Source organism: Musa acuminata, chromosome BXJ3-3, assembly GCF_036884655.1.
Source record: "Musa acuminata AAA Group cultivar baxijiao chromosome BXJ3-3, Cavendish_Baxijiao_AAA, whole genome shotgun sequence".
Taxonomy (NCBI): Eukaryota; Viridiplantae; Streptophyta; class Magnoliopsida; order Zingiberales; family Musaceae; genus Musa; species Musa acuminata.
Genome location: NC_088351.1, coordinates 10,759,994 through 10,781,935, shown reverse-complemented (window position 1 = coordinate 10,781,935; position 21,942 = coordinate 10,759,994). Strand labels below are relative to the sequence as shown.

General features: G+C 39.3%; 2 protein-coding genes across 2 annotated transcripts; both read right to left on the bottom strand.

Annotated features, from left to right (window-relative positions):
- Positions 1–422: 422 nt before the first annotated feature.
- On the bottom strand, positions 423–11,646 carry LOC135634108 (extra-large guanine nucleotide-binding protein 3-like). Its single transcript, XM_065144310.1, has 9 exons — positions 10,211–11,646; positions 9,989–10,126; positions 7,892–7,996; positions 7,588–7,767; positions 5,862–6,039; positions 4,014–4,273; positions 2,109–2,281; positions 1,305–1,502; positions 423–1,012 (listed from the first exon to the last, which is right to left on the bottom strand). Exons 1-9 carry the CDS (start codon positions 11,156–11,158, stop codon positions 628–630), a joined length of 2,565 nt encoding a protein of 854 aa, XP_065000382.1. The 5' UTR covers positions 11,159–11,646; the 3' UTR covers positions 423–627.
- A 3,057-nt stretch (positions 11,647–14,703) lies between these two features.
- Positions 14,704–20,623, bottom strand: LOC103973407 (cellulose synthase-like protein D2). The gene is made up of 4 exons (XM_009387963.3): positions 20,238–20,623; positions 18,987–19,950; positions 17,492–18,299; positions 14,704–16,842 (listed from the first exon to the last, which is right to left on the bottom strand). The coding sequence occupies exons 2-4, from the start codon at positions 19,871–19,873 to the stop codon at positions 15,085–15,087; spliced, it is 3,453 nt and encodes a 1,150-aa protein (XP_009386238.2). The 5' UTR covers positions 19,874–19,950; positions 20,238–20,623; the 3' UTR covers positions 14,704–15,084.
- Positions 20,624–21,942: the final 1,319 nt, after the last annotated feature.

Genomic DNA, 21,942 nt, shown 5'->3' with positions numbered 1-21,942 from the left:
GGCTCGCAATGGGCCTTTTTTTGGGCCATCTATTCAATACCAATAGCTTCTTTGAGTCTAACATAATAAACATAAAAGAAAATTCTTAAAACCTTCCATATTCATAATATAATAAAACTTTCAAAGGATATTAATGTCAATTTGACTGTTAATTAAAACTCTAATTAGTGCTAAACTAAGTTTTATAGGATATAACTTCAGAGGGACATATGTATACAATTTTGCTCTTTTAAGACCAAATTTTGCTCTTTAAAATGTTAAAGACAAAAAGAAAATTATTCAGAGCATAACAATGCTTTAGAATACTTATTGTAAGAAGAGAGACAAGACACATGGGTTTCATCCATCCTGCCCTCAATATCACAAATTTAAGCTTGGAGAAGACAAGGCTCTCTTCCTTGTAGACCTCAAGTTTCAAGTGCTTCACCAAATGATCTACAAATTTTTATTACAGTTCATGATTCATCACCCAAAGATCCAATAGTATTACAAAGAAGAACAAAGCAGAATAAGATTAATCATCAAGAATAGACTTCAGAAATACATAGGGGTCTGAAACACAAGGACTAAATGGCTGCAAGACTGATAATATACACAGTAGTTCAAGCTGGGAGGCTCTGAGTTTGATCATTCCTGCCTGATAAATGGTGAGGAACTCATCTCTGTGGTGCTATAAAATGAGTCCTCAATACAATTCTCCTCTCTCTCATTAGCCCACTTAAGCACCTCTCTCATGTACTTGAAGGCTTCGTCCACTGTTGGACGATCTCGTGCCCGAGCTTGCCAAACAAACAACTTCCGATTAGTGATGGATAAGTAGAGATCCTTAAACTTCATGGCAATGTAATAGTAAGCCTGGTGGGCAAGACTCTGGCTGTTCTGGTTAGTCTTCACTGGGGAGAATTCATTGAGCCACTCGCAGGCCGATAAAGGCACACGGTTTATCTTCTCTTCAAATAAGTCATACTTGTTGAGCACGAGCACAAATGGGGTATCTTGGAAGCACGGTTGCCTGGTTAAAATAACCCGACAGTCAAACATGACTGCAAGTAATGATTATAATTATGAACTCCGTATGATAACAATTATGGGGTGCCATCACTATTCTCCTACCTTTTACTCTCGAAACTAATTTGGAGAAAATAATTCCATTGATCAAACCCTTAACTTTATATGCATTTATAATCACTAAGAAATGCTAGCATCTCAATTCATTTACCAATAGGGACTTAGCTTTTAACTGCAGATTCCAGATAACATCTCAAGAAACAGATATAAGAATTATTTAGAAAGTGAAGTAGCACCTGACTGTCGCCTCAAATAACTCCTTGCTCTGCATCATCTTATTCCGGAGAGGTTTACTACTGTCATTAACATCAGCTGCCAACTGGTCATAGTCACCAAGTGAAACACAGAAGATCACCAGACGGACATCTTCAAACATTTCCACCCATTTGCAGCCCTCATTCATCCCCTTGACGCTTACTCTAATCAGTTGGTATCTGATAAAGAAAAGATGAACAACATGAGCCGAAGATAAGAAAACTGCAATATAGAAACACAAACAAACAAAAGAAGAAAGCAAAAGATCAGACTCTGAATAACAATAACACAGAGACCAACAATATGCAAGATTTTTAGCACTACACAAGTGATAGGACCTTTAACAGAAAGTGTTGAGGACAGAGACCTATTTTGAATATGGGATCTGATTGCTAATAAATGAGGACATATGAATTGAACATCAAGATAATCCATTTGTTGATTGTATAAACTATAAAGCATATGTTTTGGCAAGCGCAGTTCTGTGATTTTCTAGTGTGGCAACCAAGCTTCTCATCTTTTTATGATTTATTGTCCATTCCAGCAGCATGTTGCTAATTAATGACATCACTAATTGTCAGAAAGATTAATAATCAGAGGCAAAGCATGCCTTTTGCTTAATTCTCTTTATTCACTTGTTTATGTTTGTGTTATGCCCAATTTATGTAAATACCTTATTTTTAGTAATATTTACTGGTTATAACCATGGTTCAGTCAAATAAAGTATGGTTCCTCCTAAGTTGGCAGATAAATATAGAAGCAAGAATAAATGATAGAGAAATTACTTGGTAAGTGGTTGGGAGTAAGCATCATGATTGTCATTATAGGGTTCAGACATTGGACTGTGGTCATCAAGTGAGAACTCTATACAAGCCAACCCATTTCCTTGAGTTACTCCTTCTGCATAGAGTATATCTTTCTCTGAAGGTTCATACTCATTGCTTGACACCTCAATTGCCTGCAACAAAATATTGACATTAATATACACTATAATCCTAGCAAAGTTCTCAAAATAAGTTGACTCAAAATAAATTTATTGATGTTGTGTGGAAACAATGTTTTCAGTTCTATTAAAACCAGTTTACCAAAAATAAATACCAGAGAATTTGGAAATTTGTATTTTGAGTTCAATTCTACCTTACCTTTTCTTTGCTATCTTTTGACTCATGTCAGAACATTTTTAATCTAGAAAACATTGATTACAAGAACAGAAAACTCTGTCTCATCTCATCTTTCTACTGCATGCTATCTCCAAAGCATATTTTTGTTTTACAGGTTAGGTTCTGTAGAAGCAATGCAGAACACTTGGATCATGTATTTCTAAACAAAAGTATAACTTTAAGGAAACATTTCTTTTTCCTCAAGTTGTAAACGCAACAACCACGAAAGGTAATTACTGACATCGGCTCAAGGAGATGGGCAAATCAAAGTGATACACTAAATCACATCTTAAACAATCATGACCAAGAGTCTTCATGCACAATGTCACAAATTCAAGCCTCAAAGAAGTCCCAGCTTGTACAAGCATTTAAAGTACTTCAAAAATTTTGTTTAGATCAGATTTTAGTTATCTACTTGTCTTATTGACTCAACTGTGAACTTGACATTGTTTTACTAGTCTACTGTTTACAAATGGTTGCAGAATATTTATAGGTTTCCTTTTAAATGAAGCCAGAGCAGAAGTTCTGAACAGTTTCAGGGTAAGTTTCAGCTACTTCCATTATGGACATATAGAAAACTAAAAAGTAGTTATAATAAAAAGATATCAGAGATGAAAAGAAATGGTGAAAAGTTCTTTTATCATAGACAAGAGAAAATATGATTAAGGTTTTTTGGATACAACCCCCCATGTTGAAAATTAACAATAACCCCTCTCTTTCCCCCCACATTAGCAAATGGCATAAGCTGGCGTTTATAAAGGAAGTGTTATAATAAATCTACAAGGCAAGGAATTACATAAAAAGCCTACTTTTGAATTCAATTCAATGACATCATTTATGTATGGTATGAATGTTAAAAGAAAAAATGAACTAAGAAAGGCCTATAGGCATTCGAAAATAAAGATCATTCAGATTCTTTACTTGATCTCATGAATAGCAGAAGAAAAAAGTCATTCCACTTAGGAAGACCAATTATTCCATGAAATTTGATAAATCACTACCAGTATCTTAGCTAATATGAAATCCAGAAAAATTGTTGAGACAAAACCATGGATCGTTAAAAAAAATGGTCTGGAAGAAGCATGGAAGTATTACTAAAGATGAAGGTTATCATAGACAAGGATTGAAGTAACTCAGTAAACAGCAAAAAGTTCAGGATGAAATATCGCAGCTAAGAGTTGCCTCCAAGTGAATATTCAATGATATTTTATTTCTGTAATCTCATATGCACGAGGGGAATTTTTTTTAAACACTAATGCTCTGAAGTCTGAAGAAACTAGAAATATCAGAGAATAAAAGAAAATTTTAACCCCAAAAATGCAAAACTGATAATCTGTCATTCTATTGTGGATAAAGGACATTATTTCCTAGGAGTACTAGAACAACAATCAATTAAAATTAACAATTTGATATTGTAAATAATAAAACAGGAATCACAGGACAGATGCATTACTTTGTACCTAATCTGATACTAAATTCTATGTATTTTAGGATTAAAGAAAGCAAGTTAACAATTTTGTAGATCAATACCTTGCTCAAAAAGTATCCAGCAATATCTGGAAGATAATGGAGCTCGTTTCTTCTCTTATATGTTTCCTGTATGGCTGGCTCCCTCCACATCTCATCAACCAATGGAGCATACTCACGTGTTGCAGCAGGGAAAAAAGCATCCAAGTCCCCCATGGCCACAATGTCTAAAAGCCAGTCAGAAAACTGCTTTAACCTTCCATTAATCGAGTAAATACAGAGATTTGGCTGACTAGCTTCACTTTTATGTTGGCCTGAAACCCCTGCAAAATGAATTGTTCCAATCATTTTATGAGACTCAAATAGCTTCTCTAACACAAGCATCCAGAGAAAGGAATAATGTGCAAAGGACTGACAAGGACAAATCAAATTTGAGAATCCACTAATGATATACAACATCATAGTCAGTGTGAACAAAAACCAAGTAAAGCACCTCATGCATTAACGAGACAGACAAAGAAACAAGTGCAAAGAGGAAACAAATTTGAGTGGCCGCCTATGTCGAGCCTTCCAAATGATTTTAGGCATGCAAGACAATGTGTCACAAATTGCACAAAGATTTTCTTAATAAAATCACTTGATGGATGGTGGACATGTGAAGACACATGACAAAAGTAGGCCAAAGTCAATGTTGGGAAATACAAAGCATGACAAATTGTGCAAAGTAACTATTTTGGCATGAAATTTGAAGGATATGGACGATTAGCCTTGGCATCATGGTAAGGATACTTCTTGTGAGCAGAGTCACTAGAATTTGTATCATGAAAATAGTCTCTACTTGCAGGGGTAAGACTGCTTATATTAACCCTACCCAAATTCTGCAATTTAATGGGAGCCCTTAAATCAAATCTTAAGGCTGTGTTTAGAGATGAGAGATACAAGAATTTTGGTGACACAATCCAATGATTTAGTAGGATGAATAATAATTAATCATTGTTCTTACTTCATAGTGATTCATTCTACAGCGTTAAAATGTTAAAAATTTGAATTAAACAAATGATTTCTAATGGGTAGAGTCAGGACCAGAACTTAAGAAACAGGTTAATTGCGATAGGTTTATCCTTTAGATAAGCGAAAGACAATGACCTTAGCATTGTCTACTTGATTCAGGATCTATATGTGCTCTTTAAAGAGTGCATTGATTCTTTCTAGATCCCGCATTGGTGGGAGCCACTGGACCACCATTTAGATGGTCCCCTTAAAGAACCTGGTCTTAACTACTAGTGTACTTGAAGGGCGCCTAGGGTTCAGATTAGCTTTTAGAAGATAATAGTCAAAGGAAATTCAAGTCAAAATAAGAGAAAAGAAAGCTCAATTCTAACAAGGATGCTCTGTCATTTGCATAGCTTCAAAAGGAGTCAAATTCTTGCCTATATTGCAGAATGCCAGGAACCACCTTAAACATAAGACCAGTGTATACATAAATGACATTATGCCAGTTATAATAATTGAACATATTCCAGAGAGCCATTTCACAATGTCATGCAACTGATTTACACTAACTATTAACACAGAAACAAGAAATTACACATACTACATGTATTATGAGGATATCATATTCCATATGATTAAACTTGTATTAACTGATGCAAGACAAGATGTCACCTCGTTTTGTTAGTTTACTGAAAACAATTTCTACAAGCATGTCATGTCAAACTGTCAATTAACAAATGACCTCTAGCGTATCACAAAGGCAGCCAAAATAGAAAACATGTTAGTGCTTTATATGTGTATGTATATAGGTGTTGCACATATCATTAAAAATGAAAAAAAACAAACAACAAACTAATACACAAGCAACAATTAGACTGGTCTGTGACAAATGAAAAGTGAAACCTATATGCATGTTACCTTCACTGGGATGTTGATCGTGTGAATCTGTCCCTTGCAACCTAGCTAAAGCCTCCTCCTCAAAGCGTTCTCGTCCCTCAAGTAAAATACTTAGATATTTGTACATATTGCTTTGTATCATTAGTTTGATATTCTCCAATTCTTCTTGAGAGAACTTATTTCCATACAAAAACTTTGCCTGTTCAAAACATTAAGCCATCAAATAGAAGTCCAGTCTAAATGGTGTATTCATGATGTAAAAGAGAACCACAAAAGAATATGGGTCGCAATGAATCAAAGAGAACTTGTTTTTATACAAAAATTTTGCCTAACAGAAACACTGAGCCATCAAATGGAAGTCCAGACTAAGCAGCATAAATCGAAAAGTGATATAAACATCTTATATCAGGCTATCAACTTCATGGTGAGCTCGAGAGATGTGTTCAGATGACTGAACTTTATGATAATTCTCTTTTTAAACAATATATGGACTCTGGAACTTTCAGGTTTAGTATATTCATAAATAATCGATTATATTTTTGGAGTATTTTTGGCTATTAAAATAGATGCCCTAGAGTTCCTGACATATTTGCGTCACTTGAAATCAATGCAAGAACAGCACAATGCCATGAATTGACTTACAATACATCTAAAATTAATGAAAAGGAGAAGCTATTGTGTAGAAGAGGATGAATAAAGGACCAATAAGGGAAAGTAGGACAGTGAGAGGGAGATGAAATATCAGAAAGCTAAAGGGTGCTTCTAAATTTTCTATGGCATCACAGGTAAACTGCTCCGTATGAGTCTCAAAATTAAATAGAAAAGAAAATGAAACTTCTTCTCAAACTAAAATCGCGCTTGACAAGGGATAAATGACCACTGTTTGCAGAAAGAGAACTCCGTCACAAAAGCAAAAATACAAACAAGAATGATAAATATTCAACTAGAAAGATATAGTAACAGATTTGGCAGGTATAATTAAGCCATTTTTAGGAACCAATGTAGCAACAAATTTCCATAAACTTAAAGAGTAACAATGTATCATAATTCATAAATGACAAAATCAAACATACAATGGCTACACCACTTAACTAATAGCAACATCTGCACAAAAATCAGGCATACAAATTGTACGTTATGAAGAAAGTTTGAACACATTTGATATATGAAAAACGTAACAGTCCTTAGCAGTTAGCAGGGTTCCCAATTTCAATGTGCACCGCCCGTAAGAGGATACCAGTACGCGGACCAGCCTCTACCGGGCAGTACCAGTGTTTTGACTGGTACCGAGGTGTATCGACCGGTACCGCCCTGGATTTCGACCGTTACCGAGGCATACCGATCGGTACGCCCTGACATAGTAGGTGAAAGTGTTTTTAAGGTTTTAGGGTGTACCATCGGTACACCCTAGTGTACCGACAATATATATTGGTACGTACTGTATCGAGCAGAGCTCGGTACGCTGATACGGACCGGTATTCAAAACCCTGGTCCTTAGTATCTAATATAGTTAAGCTTTTAAAAACCTAAAACATAGACAGCCAAATTGCTACACCATTTGAGCTAACAGCATGATCTGCGTGAATGTATGGATAGTAGCATTCCAGTATAGCACATAATTGATGCTAATTATCTTTACAGATCTTATTTGGATCAAGATTATGCATAAGATCAAAAGATATCCAGACAATCAGTAATCACAATCCTCTAAAATGTTCAACTAGAACAGTTTGCTGATACATCATACCTGTTTAAAGATAGTGCTTGTGCCAGACCCCTGTGGTCCAAGTAGCAAAAGCTTTTGAATTCTCTGCTCAAGGTAATCAGGTACAGGTCTGGCTACATAGGGAGCCACATTTTTATGATCATTTGGAACTGGATGTGGTACAGGTAAAGAAAACAAAGAACATGCCAATCTTGTCAACGTCTGTCAGGCAACAACACAAGCACAACATTAAGGTGACTATTATCCCAAATATCAGTTGTGACATAAGAGAATACAAATTCAGTCAAATTTGTACAAAAAGTGAATCTTAAATTATTATACACACCGATTCCCAGATATTTCCCCTTATATTATTTTGACCTTCCTCCTCATAACGGCCATCATCGTATACCCAGAAATGTGTATCACGTGGACATTGCACATTAGCAAGCTGCAAAATTGGCATGCATTCAAAAAGTGAATAATTGGAGAACCACGATGGGAATGACAAAAGCTTTGCAAATAATGATAGCAAATGAGACATGGAAACAAATGAAAAGAGAAAGTTTTCAATTCAATTAAAAGGACTGATATGCCAATGTCTGATTCCTGTTTTCTAAATTTCTCACCCTCCAAGCTACAATAAGTCACTTGGTAAATATGCAAGAAAATAGTTCATTCAGACCAATGATGTAGAGAAAAAAATAGAATATGAAGCCAAAATACCCTAATTAGTGAAAGGACAAATAGTTTCAGCCAGGTGAAAAGAAAATGATTGAATACCATGTGATTCCATCAGGCAATGACTGGAACTAACTGGGAATTGCCTGTATAACTGTAGTATTTGGTGTTATTTTCATAGGACAAACCATAAAGTTATTAAGACCAAGGTATGCAATTTCGAATGGTACCGCCCGGTACGGGCGGTATGTACCGGTCTGACGATATACCAAAACGTGGACCGCCCGCTACCGGACGGAACGTGCGATAGTGCTACAGTAAAAATAAGAAATATTTAAAACCGCTCGGTAACAGTGATACAATGCTCCAACGATCAAATTGACCGTTGGAGCCCTTTCTCATAGTATTTAAACCATTCTTCTCCCCTATTTCACTCCATTACATTTTCATATTCTCTTAAACTATCTCAAACTCTTTTTTTTTTTTATATTTGTGTTCTCCTAAACTCTACAAAACAACGATTTGTGAATTGAATCGAGACTAATTTGGGAAGATTAAGAAGAAGAACTTTCTAATCAAGAGGTATGTTTACATAAGGACAATCTGTAATGGACTGAAATACGAACCTTGCACAAGATATTCTTCAAAGCCTGAAAAAGATATGTGATACTATTCTTACCTAATTTATATTGAGTTTGCTAAACTTATGCTATTACTATATTTATTTCTAACTTAAAACCCTATCCTAACTTTTTTTTATTTTCAGATATTTTCAGAGGGTTTTACACCTAAATTAGGTATACCGCTCGGTACGCCCTGGCGTACCGCTCGGTACACGGTACCGTACCGTACCATACCGAGCTAACCTCGAAACACCGGTATGGTACGGTATTGCATACCTTGATTGAGACAACTACCTTATATTCAGAAGGGCAAAATAAAAGTGAAAAAATTCAGTGAAACTTGGTGTAGCTTTAAAATATATGTTTATGGTTTAGTGTCTATCCTCTCAGGAAATACTGTTACATATCTTCAATTCTTCATTACAAAGCTCAATGCACAACTCTAAATGGAACAAAAACGACAACAAGAAGTAACTAGGATGTACCAAAGTACAGCTCGGCATGAACTTTAACAAATCAACGATTTTGGAACATCACATAAAGATATGAAAATGTAAGGGTCCATGCACACCACAGAAGTTTAACTTGAACCATGGTGCACAGGACCTACATATCCTATGGCAAGTTCATTGTGTGTTAGAATACAAAGTCAAACTAAAAGTGATGTCCACAATGCTGAGCAAGAAACAGTGTGTGGGCACATTGGGGAAAAAAATCTCTCCTGGCCGTATAAGCAAGCAAACATTTGAATGTTAGAAACTTGGATGAAGGAGCATGCATCACTTTTAACTATCACGGACATGAAGATTAACTAACTTCTGAGTCCTCTTTTCCTACTTTTTACTTTTCTCTGTGTAGCTCTTAGCATGAATTAAGCGAGGAACTTTGAATCAGTTCTCAATTCTTTTGGCACCTCAGGCATATTTTCATTAGATGAATCACAACAATTTTCCTGTAGAACTGCACATTGAACTGCTATTGCTGATCAAAATATCTAAAGTGACGAGTCTGGATGCACTGATGACCCTAAAGCGCTAAAGAAACAACTTAAACTGAAAACTAACTCAAAGGGAAAAAGAAGTATTAGAAGGTAGCTGCTTGACAACAAAAAGGTGGCTTTTGAGTGCAACAGTTTCTACCTTAAGCACCTTTAATTCAATTTTTGTAATTTCTCTGCCATTAATATAAACTTCAGTATTCCCATTGCTTGCATCAGCATGAAGCTTCCCAGTAAAATTCAAGTTGGAACTAATGATTCTATTGGGTTTCTCCCCCTCCTGCAAAATGAAGAAGCATAGGCAAAAGATTAGCATGTCTTAACAAGCAAGATGGCAGGGTTCGGAAACAGCTGATGCACTTGCCTTTCCCCAGAGGCCTGATTCTTTGTCGTACCAATATTTTCCAGGCTTCAACTTTTGCGGTGGTATTGGGCAACTGAGCAACTCTGCCATCTCTTCTGGCCTAAGTGGGAATTCATTCACAATGAGCTGTTTCGGGCGGAGTTGATTTGCAGGACATTCCTTCTCAGCTTTCAAGATTTGTCTGACCTCCAGTGGACTGAGAAGCCGTGACAATGTCCTCGAACTCTTTCCTAGTCTCAAGCGCTTTGACTCATCAATTGGCTGGCCAATGCAACTAACACACTTCCGCCCCTCTGGCATTGATCCCATGGCTCTGAGCACACAGTAGCTGCAATACCTGGCATCGCAGACCAGACAAACTTCTTTGCTCTCCCACTTCCTCTTGCCACATCTATAACACACTCTTTTCCTCTTTTCCCTCCTGGTGACACCAACATCTCGAGTGGAACCAGACAAATCACTGTAAAGCTCCTTGCTTTCTGATTTCTCCTCAAAAGTGACCACCGACGTCCTCCTTTCCTCGTTCACTGGTTGGCTAGGCTGCCCATTCGGCACGCTATGGGTGGACACTGGAGAATCCGAGCGGGAGGCATCCGAGAATTCTTCGTTCTGCAAGACTGAATCTACAGACTCAGGGCTTCCTGAGGTCTGGGAACTTCGGGGTGGGGGGTCAGCACAGCGAGCAATCCGAGAAACAGGCAAAGGAATTGGATCGACTACGGGGGGAGTGGTGCCATTCACCGAGCTATGTGAACCAGGGGCAGTCTCAGCCGTCGGGATCAAATCGACCGGGTCAACCCTCGGAAGCTCGTACGACACCGGCGGGCCATCGTACTCGATGGCGATGGAGTAGTCGAGGTTGGCCGGTGCCTCCGGTATGGGGGTGCCTGGAGGCAATATCCTCCGTAGCATCTCCTGCCAGCTACTCGCATCCATCGTGTCCGTCATTTCTCCGAGCTCAGCAATCACAGCAATCAAGCCGAACGCTTTCCGCTGGTCACTCTTACCACGGCCCGGATGAAGAACCACAACCAAGTCCCCCCCCCCCCACAAGATCCAATCTTGAAAGCTCCAAGGAGCAAACTTCGCAGCGATAGCCTCGAGTAGGCGGAAAACACACAACCTTACGCAGTGCCAAAGAATCTGGAGGCTTTTCTTGGACAAAGCGGCCTGTGGACCAGACCAAAAGGTCTCGGAAGCGTAAGAAAACGGGGAGATCAGTATCAAAAGCACACCTTTTCGCCGCCCAAAGGGATCCACGACTGTAAACCCGAAAAAGCCCTGGTTGGAGAGGGTAACCCTGGATCGTTGCACCAGACCCAGAACAAAGCTCCACCTTTCTGACGAATTGGATCGAAAACTTGAACTTGTCCGCTGATAGAGAAGGGAAACTGCGGGTCAAAGCCCTAGAAATCGAGCCTGGTAAGAAAATCTAGTTCATAAACAGCTCCTGGGGGAGGATGAAAGGAAATCAAAGGCGGTGGGACGGGGAACCGAGCTGGAAAATGAGCTGTTTGGTGTTCCGTGTCGGAGCAGCGGATCCGTGCACAAAGAGCAGTCGGGTCCGCAATGATGAGCGGGTGCTGTGTTGGGTAGTCAATGGGGTAGTTAATATCCTATATACTATTTACTCGGATCATCCATCATTTACTACTGTGGTCAGGGTGTGAATGTGATGCGTCTCAGACAGGGTCCCACACCATCCTTGGATTTCCAACTCACCCAAAAGTACTACCACCACCATCAACTGCCCCCATTCACCTTATTTGACTGGATTATTATATTAACCTTGAGATGTCCATAATTGCCTTTGACTCAACTCATAATAAATTTATCATAGTGTATTGGACCTCATTTTATCAAATGTTGATGATTTGAAATCTCTTTTACACAAATATATACATAAAAAATAAAACAAACTCTCAAGGAAAATTAATTTTTTTAAGAAAGTTTTTTTTATTTTAGAATTTCCTAACAACATTCTCTCTTTTTTTTCTTTTTTCCTAATACTTGGAATACCTCTTATCTTTCTCTCTTCAAAATACTTGGAATCTCTTTATACAAATATATACTTAAAAAATAATACAAACTCTCAAAAAATTTAATTTTTTTAAGAATTTCTTGACAGCATCCTTTTTTTTTTTTCCCTAATACTTGGGATACCTCTAGTCACCTACCTTTTTATCTTTCTAGGGTGAATCAATCTATATATTATAATATTTTTAATAATACTAAAAAAATATTATAAAAGGAATATAAAAACACTGTAATGTAGTGTAGAAAAAAATTATAAATATCATGTTTTTATAAAATACTATATATTTTTCTGGTGTTCCTTAAAACTTTGTAACATAATATTATTGACTATCAAATCAAAAATATTATAGGTATTAGATAAGCAAGTGATGCTGTTAGAGAATTCTGAAAATGAAGAGTTCTTCTCAAAATAAAAAATAAAAAAAATTCTGAGAATTCATCCTAAAAATATATAAATATTGACTAGTACGTAGGTATTAATCTCAGTCATGTATTAATCTCATTAGGTAAGATCGATATATCTAAAATATAGTAAGGTGAATTATCGTCTTCACCGCTTATCCATTATAAATAAGAGTTATTTTCATGATTATTGAACGAAAGAATACATTAATATTTTCTACATATAAACATATTAATATAATTAATATAATAATCAAAACTTTTATACGATAAAATCAATCTTGTTGATTGATAAAATTAATATAATTAGAACCTCGGCGAGAACTGGGTAGAACAGGAAAGGCTTCCTTTCGTATCCCAACAGTCGCAGCTTTTACTTTCCATCGGTCAACGCATGAAAAAAGTCAAAATGAGCATTTCCGTACCCCGTAGCTGTGTTGCTTGAAGTTCACGTCCGAGAATAAAAGTCAACCATGGCGGATCACATCAATCAGTCAGTGGGGACGATGCGATCGATAGCCTCTCTAATTGAGTTGGTGGATCATTAGCTCATGGCTGTAAAATGAGCCACTGGAGACAGGATTTTATTGGAGATCCATTGCGTCTTCACACTACAAAGAGAGCTTCAAAAAATCTTTCTTGTTTTTTTCAAATCGAATCCGAAGATCGGATCGAACCGATTTGATTTGAATCAATCCAATTTAATTTTGAATATTATAAACTATTCTGATTTAAAAATATTTTTTTAATTTAATTAATTGGTTTAAACCAATCAAATCGATTACGATTTAAAGGATTGAGTTCAATATCCTAAACCGATTAATTAAACCAATCCAAAAACTCAATTTTACAAATGATATAAGATCAATTTCATAAATCTTATTGTATCATCCAATTGGGTTCCATTCAATTGAATTGAATAGAATATATATATATATATATATATATATATATATATATATATATATACTTAAAATTATAATCAGATTAACTGAACTAGATTAATCAGTTTTGAATATTAAATAGCTCCGAATCAATTTCGATTCGAACTATCTTACTGATTTGAACTATCTCTAATGTCTCTCTTCATAATAAAAAAAATAAGAGTGGCTATGTGAATGGGATAAATGTCGACCATATCGATATATCAAATGTCGATATACTGATATGATATACTGGTAGGTATGTATTGAATTTCAAATAAAATCCTTTAAAAATGATTATGAACACAAAAACCACCATATTTACATATTGATAGACTGTTGGACCAATAATACCACTGATATCATATCACACCTGGCGGTATTACAAATCTGGTTATTATCAAGCTATATTCATCAGGGCTGTTTGATCATGCCAAGTTAGGTTATATGAACAACATACAAGATGGATCATGACTACACCAAAACCACAGGTCACTTTGAAAAATGAAATGCAATCTGCCATGGTGAAATCATGCTAAGAAGAATAGATTCAGCTTAAAAAATGGTAAGGTCCATTCAACCAGATCATCCAAAGCTGAAATAATGAATTAGCAAACCAGGGTGTTGAATTTTCAAAGATGTTATCACCAATGGTTCTCTTTTTGTCAACTACTAATCAGATGAAAAGAAAACTACAAAGCAGGTAGAAAGAAAACAAGCTAAAGTAGTAGATGTGTGGAAAGTTATGCATAGGAGGCAGCAAAGTAAACTGTTAAGACAAGAAAGAAGGAAATCTGTGATGTGGGTGCATAGGCTGCTGATGCATAACTATAAACCCTAAGTGAAATCAAAATGCCAGTTCTGCTGGTTCAAATGAAGTTATCTATCAGAGAGTTCTCTATCATTGAAGAGGATACTAGCTACATCTTCTAAACAATTTCTAACCAAATTACATGAGCCATGTACTTCTATATCTGCCAAATCATTAATAGGTATAACTCAAGCATGAGAATAGGTATCATGCTACTACTAGCTCATCGCATTGTGATCATCATCAATTAACTTGCCAATATCGACCAAACATGTGCTCGAGTGCCAAGTCCAGAGTTCCAAAGAACATACATGAACAGATTGCTTTAAAATGATGCCTACATAGTAAAAACTGCTTAAAAGTCCACATTTGATGATTACGAAAGATAACAAGCAGATGGCTGCAAAATCACATCTTCCAAGTACAAACAGATATGCCCAACACATTACCTCCCATCATATGCAGACTCTCCCCTTCTCACCTGTGAACCATAGATGTCCAAATTAATAAAAAATTATAGAAGTGAATAAAAACTCCCCCAAAATTAGAGTAGAACTGACTAGCATTCTGCTGCTCTTTCTGAGGTTGCTCTTCTGGGATTCCTATAAAGAGCTCAGAGCAGAACCAGCAACACGCCAAAACTGTTTTACCATCACAACAACCATCTTGCCAATACCTCAAGACTGCAACATTATAATGAATCAAGGGAACGTGAAGGAGCCACCAATCTGTGAGTTACTACCAGATGGGGGATTGATTGCAACCCAAAGCAGTGAAATAGTTATAGCAATGAGCCCAGACCACACGAAAACAATGGTTGGCGTCCTTCCTCTCCGTCCCATTAGACCTTTTGCGAATGGGTACAGATGTGCCAACACCCAGAAGCTGAAGAACACCCCACCCAACAGCTTGCTCCACTGTGGTATCGTACTATATATAGTGCGGCTAAATCCAACAGCTATTGCTATCAAATTCACCATCATGATGGTGATGGGTGGTATCATCAGTGAGGTCCACTTCACTATGTAGAGATCAGCAAATTCATCATTCTCATCATCACCTGCTGATTTTGAAGTAAGGGTGAATGAGATCTCAATCCCAGCAATCACCTTCAGCAATCCCTGGAGCACAGCAGCAAGATGAGCACTGGTTCCTCCAATTAACCAGAACTGTTCATTTCGCCACCATTCTTCAAGTTCGATACCAGACCACTTGATCTCAAGAACAGCGAGCATGCATAATGTTAATGTGATGATGAGAAGGTACGTGAGGAAGGTCACATTGAGGGTCTGCACAATGAACTGCCCAGTGAAGAGAGAAAGTGCAGGTAGGAAGCAGTAGACAATAAGGAAGATGGAGGTAAATGGGTAGATCCCGACATTGAGATACGCAATCCTCTGAAGAATCTTCATTCTTGGACTTGCAAGCAATGCATTGTTACGGGAGAAGAAGATCTCGACAGAGCCTGTAGCCCACCTGAGAACTTGGTGGAGCCGATCGGTTAGGTTAATTGGAGCAGTCCCACGGAAGGCATCAGGTTTAGTTACACAGTAGACTGACTTCCACCCTCGATTGTGCATCCTGTAGCCAGTAACAACATCTTCAGTGACAGACCCATAGATCCATCCAACGCGCTGTCCCCACTCGGTCTTATCCTCATACCAGCATGAGATGGCACTGATTGCTTCAGCTACGGTGGATGCATCAAGAAGGTCACGAGGAGCAGTAAGGAGACCAGGCGCGCGGCCATTTTTAACAGCAGGATGATCAGCAAGAGGGCGGCCTTGGAGCTCAGCAATAGGAATGGAGTCGATCAGAAAGGTTGAGTTTCCAAATTTCTTAGGAAAGGTAGAGATGGCCATCTCATCATCGTCAGAGTCTCCCATGCGAAGAGCTCGAGTCTCCTCAGATGCCACGGCTGCATGTGTCTTGCGCTTTTGGGGAAAACAGCAGCTGCAGCAACTTCCATGGCGTTCTTTGGATCGAGGAGGATCAAAGCCATAGAGAGCAATCCGTCGAAATAGGCAGCCAGTACCAACATAAACTGGCCCTTGAAGACCATCGAGGGCTCGCATGTTGACATCAAAAAAGACAGTGTTGTTGTTCGCATAACGGTCAGAGGGATCAATGCCCTCAAACCGCTGCGGAAACTGGACATAGCAAATGCGATCACCCCCACGATCCATCATAAAGCACATGCCCTCTCGGAGGGCCTGCGAGTTATAGACGTAGTGGTCACAATCAAGGTTGAGAATAAAAGGACCATTTGACATAATTGCAGAGGCACGAACAAGAGCATTCATAGCCCCAGCTTTCTTGTTGTGGTCATAGCCTGGGCGCTTCTCACGAGATACATAGACCAGCATGGGCAGACGAATGTCTACAACAGTGAAATCAAGCGGTCCACCCTCTTCATTATTTCCAAATAATGGTTTATGACTTGGAGGCTTCAACATTACCTGCAGACAAAAACAGATACATGATTCCAGCGATTTCTACCTTCTAGTTTGTCTTCCTGTTCCCTTATGTTCCACAAGAATAAGACATTTAGAAAATAATTGAACTGAAGCTTGAGGCCTCACCACATAAAAGCATTGTACTAAACTCGGGTAACAGTAATCTGACTTGACATTACAGAAGAATAACAGACTGAATCCAATAGTTACCAAAATGTGATGCTGACGAAGAGCTCCAAGGGAAGAGGTTAATACAATGAAAAAAAGGATAAGAACTTGTGACAAACAATTCTTGGGTGCTAGAATTTTCCATTATGATCCAGAGGAAGATGCAAGCATGACAGTCTAAAGAAAAAGAATGCAGCTTTGCAGAATAGATCATTAATTTGAAAATTCTGAATGCCAATGCAGCAGTATATGCAATAAAGAAACCTTAATTTTGTGGTGGTAACTATGTTTTTTGCATATTTTACCAACACATGGGGAAAAATGACTTGAAACAACAGCATCCTTCATCATAGACTGAAGGCATTGTTGCAATTTTACAGGCTGCTGAACCCTAAAAGCAGACAGAAAACAACTCTATGCAAGACCAACTGACCAGATTATTTGTGAAAATAAACTAGTATTTAAAAAAAGTGCAAAATAATACCTGAATGATTCCAGCATGATCACCCCGCGTATGCTCCGATGAGGGGTTCATCCATGTTCCAGGCCAATGGGTACCATCAGCCATCCATGTTGCTTTAGGAATCTTTACAGATTCTACCAGATCATCACCAGCAACCTCCCTTTGTCGTTTCATTGCTTTGATCTCCTCACGTGCATGGTAAGCATCAGATCGCCGTCGGATTGAATCAGGCAACCCATTGATCCGAACCTTGAATTCATCATACTCTCTCTTTACCCGCCTTCGGTCCTTGACAAAGTCAGGTCGCACTTTGTTCTTGTAAGGATCCTTCTTCAAGTTAAAGTAACTTTCAGGATTTCTGGGCTCAACACCATGTTTACGGCAGAAAGGGACCCATATATTTGCAAAGCTAGCAGCCTCAGCCATTGCTTCAAAAGTCAGAAGGGCACCACCATCATCTGAGACATAGCATGCTAGCTTTTCAACAGGGTAATCAGCAGCAAGGATGGAGAGTATGGTGTTTGCAGTTACAAGTGGAGGTTCTTTCTCAGGGTCAGCTGTGGAAACAAAGACATCAACGCCTGGAAGATCAGACTTTCCACTAGGGTTGGTAGCTGTAGGAGTCTCAAACTTTTCCTTTAAAACAGCAAGGTCTGCAGCACGGTTTACCGGGGCGAGCTTAGGGAGTTGATCCAATAGCCAGGAGAATGCAAACCACAGCTCACAGACAACAGACATCCCCCACAGCCAAACTGCATCCTCGTTTTTGTGTTTAATTCTCCATGCAAGAAACAGGGCAAGAACAGCCATGCGGACAAAGATGAGAAGCCTGCAAACCAGAAAGCATAAAATTATTAAACTCAATTATCAAGAAAACCTGGTATTACGAATGAGGCGCTAAAAGTTTAGAGAATGGGATGCATATATAAATAAGATTCACACAAATAGCACAAGTCTGTCCAAGTGGAGGATATATCAAAAAACATATTCAAAAGGTTCATCCATGAAGAATGATATGACCACTGCAGACAAAAATTTGACATAGCAACTGATGCCAAATTGAAGATAACTCAACCAGAAGAGTCAGCGAGCTAGGCCCTTTCAAAAGCATGTGAATCCTACTTCACATATTGAACTTTCAGACTCGAGCCCATTTATATGTGTCTGCCCTCGCCATCCTTGGAAGCTCACTTTCTAGAATACTTGGTAATGTGATGCAAAACATGGTCTTACTCCTTTTCCACCTTGAGTGGAGCGAATGATCTTAGGCAAATACGTCATGATTCTCCTTAATATAAGCCTACAATGATGTTTCTACATTCAAATTTCACAAGAGTCTGATTCATCTGGCACATACATAAGCTACAGACCACACAAATTTGATCAGTAGGTATTAGACACTGTTTCTACCTAACGAAAACAGAGCAATTTGAAAAACAATCACAGTTTTTTATTTAAAAAATAATAAAACTTAAATTTCATACGAAAAATGAACAGAACCAGCTGTTGCAATTACCTATATGGGCTCAATACTGCAGCAGGGATCTTCAACTTTCTAGTGAGAGGCCTCCATGGTTTGTTTGTTAGTTCTGTAGGCTGTGCATTTCCTCCATCCCCACCATCAACTTTATTCTCAGTTGGCCAGATTGCATTACCATAACCATAGGTCCCCTTCGTTTCAAAAAGCCATCGATTGTGATCCCAATCACTTGTCTGACTCCTGGTCATTTTCTGTGATCTCATTATCGAAAGCCTCCTTTCCATCTTTGACATTCCATGTGGAGCTGGCAATGAAAGTGGTCGTCCAGCTACAGCATTGTTGACCACCTCCTCCAACTCAATAGTTTTATATGGTTCTTTGCATCCTGGACAGATCCCACCACCAACCTTCACTGCATCCGAAAAGCACTCAGCGCAGATTTTAAAATCACACTCACAAGGAAGGATATCAACCCCACGCTCATCACTCATGACCTTCGAGTCACATCCTGGCATCGCGCAGGATGAGCCCTTGGCACCAGCCATCTGAGGATGGCTCGCCTCCGACTCGATCACCTTGTCCATCAGATGAGCACGAGTGACACTATTGCATCCACCTGTGAACAATGAATTTGAGACGTATTGCTCTTCGACCTTCGCGGAGATAACAGGATCCATGGGTTGATTGTCCGGAGTTGGCGGGATGTGGACATGATAGTTCGTATATTCCTTGTCGAAATCACCACTTCCAAAATCACTGTCAAGATCATCCCTGGAGTAGCTGACATACCGGCCCGACGGAGTTCGACGGGCAAAGGTGACAGTGGGCGGCACATTCGTCGGTCTACCATCGGCCTGCTGCTGATCAGATGACGAGGCTACCCGCACGGATCTACTGACCCTAAGAACATTGTTGGAATCCATGTCTCTTCGCTCTTAAATACGTAAATATCCCCGTTCCACTATCCACAAACTTGGGAAAAAGGGACAGAGACAAGGACCTGTAAAAGCAAGGGAAGAATCAAAACTATCTTGCACACGAAATGAAGGCTAAAAATCCAAAGCTTTTCAAGAAATGTGCAAAATTAAGCATTTGGAAGCGCTCTGTTCAGTTCATCGATTAGCTGCGTGGTAGCGTAAGAAGCCATCGCACTCGTCAAGAAAATCCGAAAACGGATCGTTTGGAACGAAGACTTTAAAATGCGGGAAGCATACCAAAAGGCTGAACTTTGTTAAAGAATTGCCCAAAACGCTTCAGAAGAAGCTATGCAACGGTTAGATCACATACCTGAGAGTCCGACGAGAGAGAGAGGGGGGGTAAACTAATAATGCTTCTTCTCCGAGTGTGAGAGAGCGCTCGACCAGGTCTTTCTATAAGAGGCGTTTCAGAGGTTGCTGGATTTGACGCAGATCCCGACCGATTCTTCACTCAGACAACACAGCTGAACGGTTCAGCTCCTGTCTTGTTCCTGCGAGAACCGGATCAAGGGGAGGCGACGTGGCCTACGATGGAGCGCGATCGAGGGAGGAAGCTGGCCGGCGAGCGGAGGTGGCGCCTCTCGCTGTATCACCAGATCGTCACCATGGCGGACTGCTTTGGTCAGGGTTTGGCCGTGGGAAAGTGACGGGAGGAAGGGAGAGAGGGGCTTAGAAAAGGAGCGGCGTTTTTGCCACTCGGAGAAAGAGGTAAATTAAAATAAGATATTAGTTTCCTTACACAAAAGCATTGAGGTAGGCGAAGAGAACGTGCCCACCCATATCGGATCCGCTGTTGGGTTCGAACACGTATCATGGTTTACGCTCTTCCAACGAATCCGTGGCGGACAACTGGAGAAGTGGGGGGTTTGGATAGCAAACAGTCGATGCGCCCGCCTTACTTTATCTCAACGCGTACGCGCCGAGATGGGAGCGTCATGGCCGTTCGATTCTCAATTATCCGCGTAAGTAAGTAGTGGGGCGACAGCATTCACGCGCCGAGACAGCCTCTGAGGATTCTCACAAATGGGACCCACGAACTCCCCCACCCAGTAAAACTGACACGTCTAGGAAGCAAATTTAAAAGCTGTCGGTCAACGAACAGCCGAGCCGCTCCCCCGTTGGAGATGATGGAGATTGGCTGTAATATTTACATGCGCGGAAACTGTACGACTGCGATGCAAAGCGTACACATACTCGATCATTCTTGAAATATTATTCTTAAAATTATACACTAATATTAATATCATTAAAATTCCACAACGCGTTCAGATATCTCATATTTAAAACCCCACAAAACAAGTCTTAGGATGGGCTAAACCGCGTTGTGGTTACGATTGGAACCGGTCAAACGGGATTCGTCCATTTAGTCAAAGGAGGAGGCCTTTTTATAATTTTAATTTTAAATTTTTTTTCGATGACAAATTAACAATTGCGGTATACACGTAAACGGTGATTGCAATAGTAACGTTACGACCGGTGACCGTTATCTTGTACCCGTAAGTTGCATTTAGAACGTTATAATCGCTTATAACGGTGTGATGTGTCGTCTCATTTCATATAACCATCATCGCTCTTATGATTCTATCGACGACGGGGAAATCGTCACGCGAATTCTCACCTGGCGACGCGTAGGGTACGTCGCTGGTGCCACCTCTCATGATACGATCACGTTGGGAGAGGTATCTTTCTGGCGTAGGATGAGCACAACCGATTCGTACGCGCGTTTCCTACGCCTAAACATTACATTCGAATTTATTTTATTTTAAATTCTTAGAAAAATAAATTAGAAGGTATTATCGTTATTTTTGGGCCATCGAGGCCGTCTTCGGCGGTGGGGCACGTGCTACAGGGACGTTGGGGCCCACCCCGGTCCAGAGCACATGCCCACCGGCGTTTGGCAGCCGCGGATGCCACGGTGTCCGAATTATTCTCCGATCTAAATAAAATACAGAGAAGATTTCCATTTTCCTCCGAGATTAGGAATTTTTATTTGGAATTAAACTTAGCATATATAA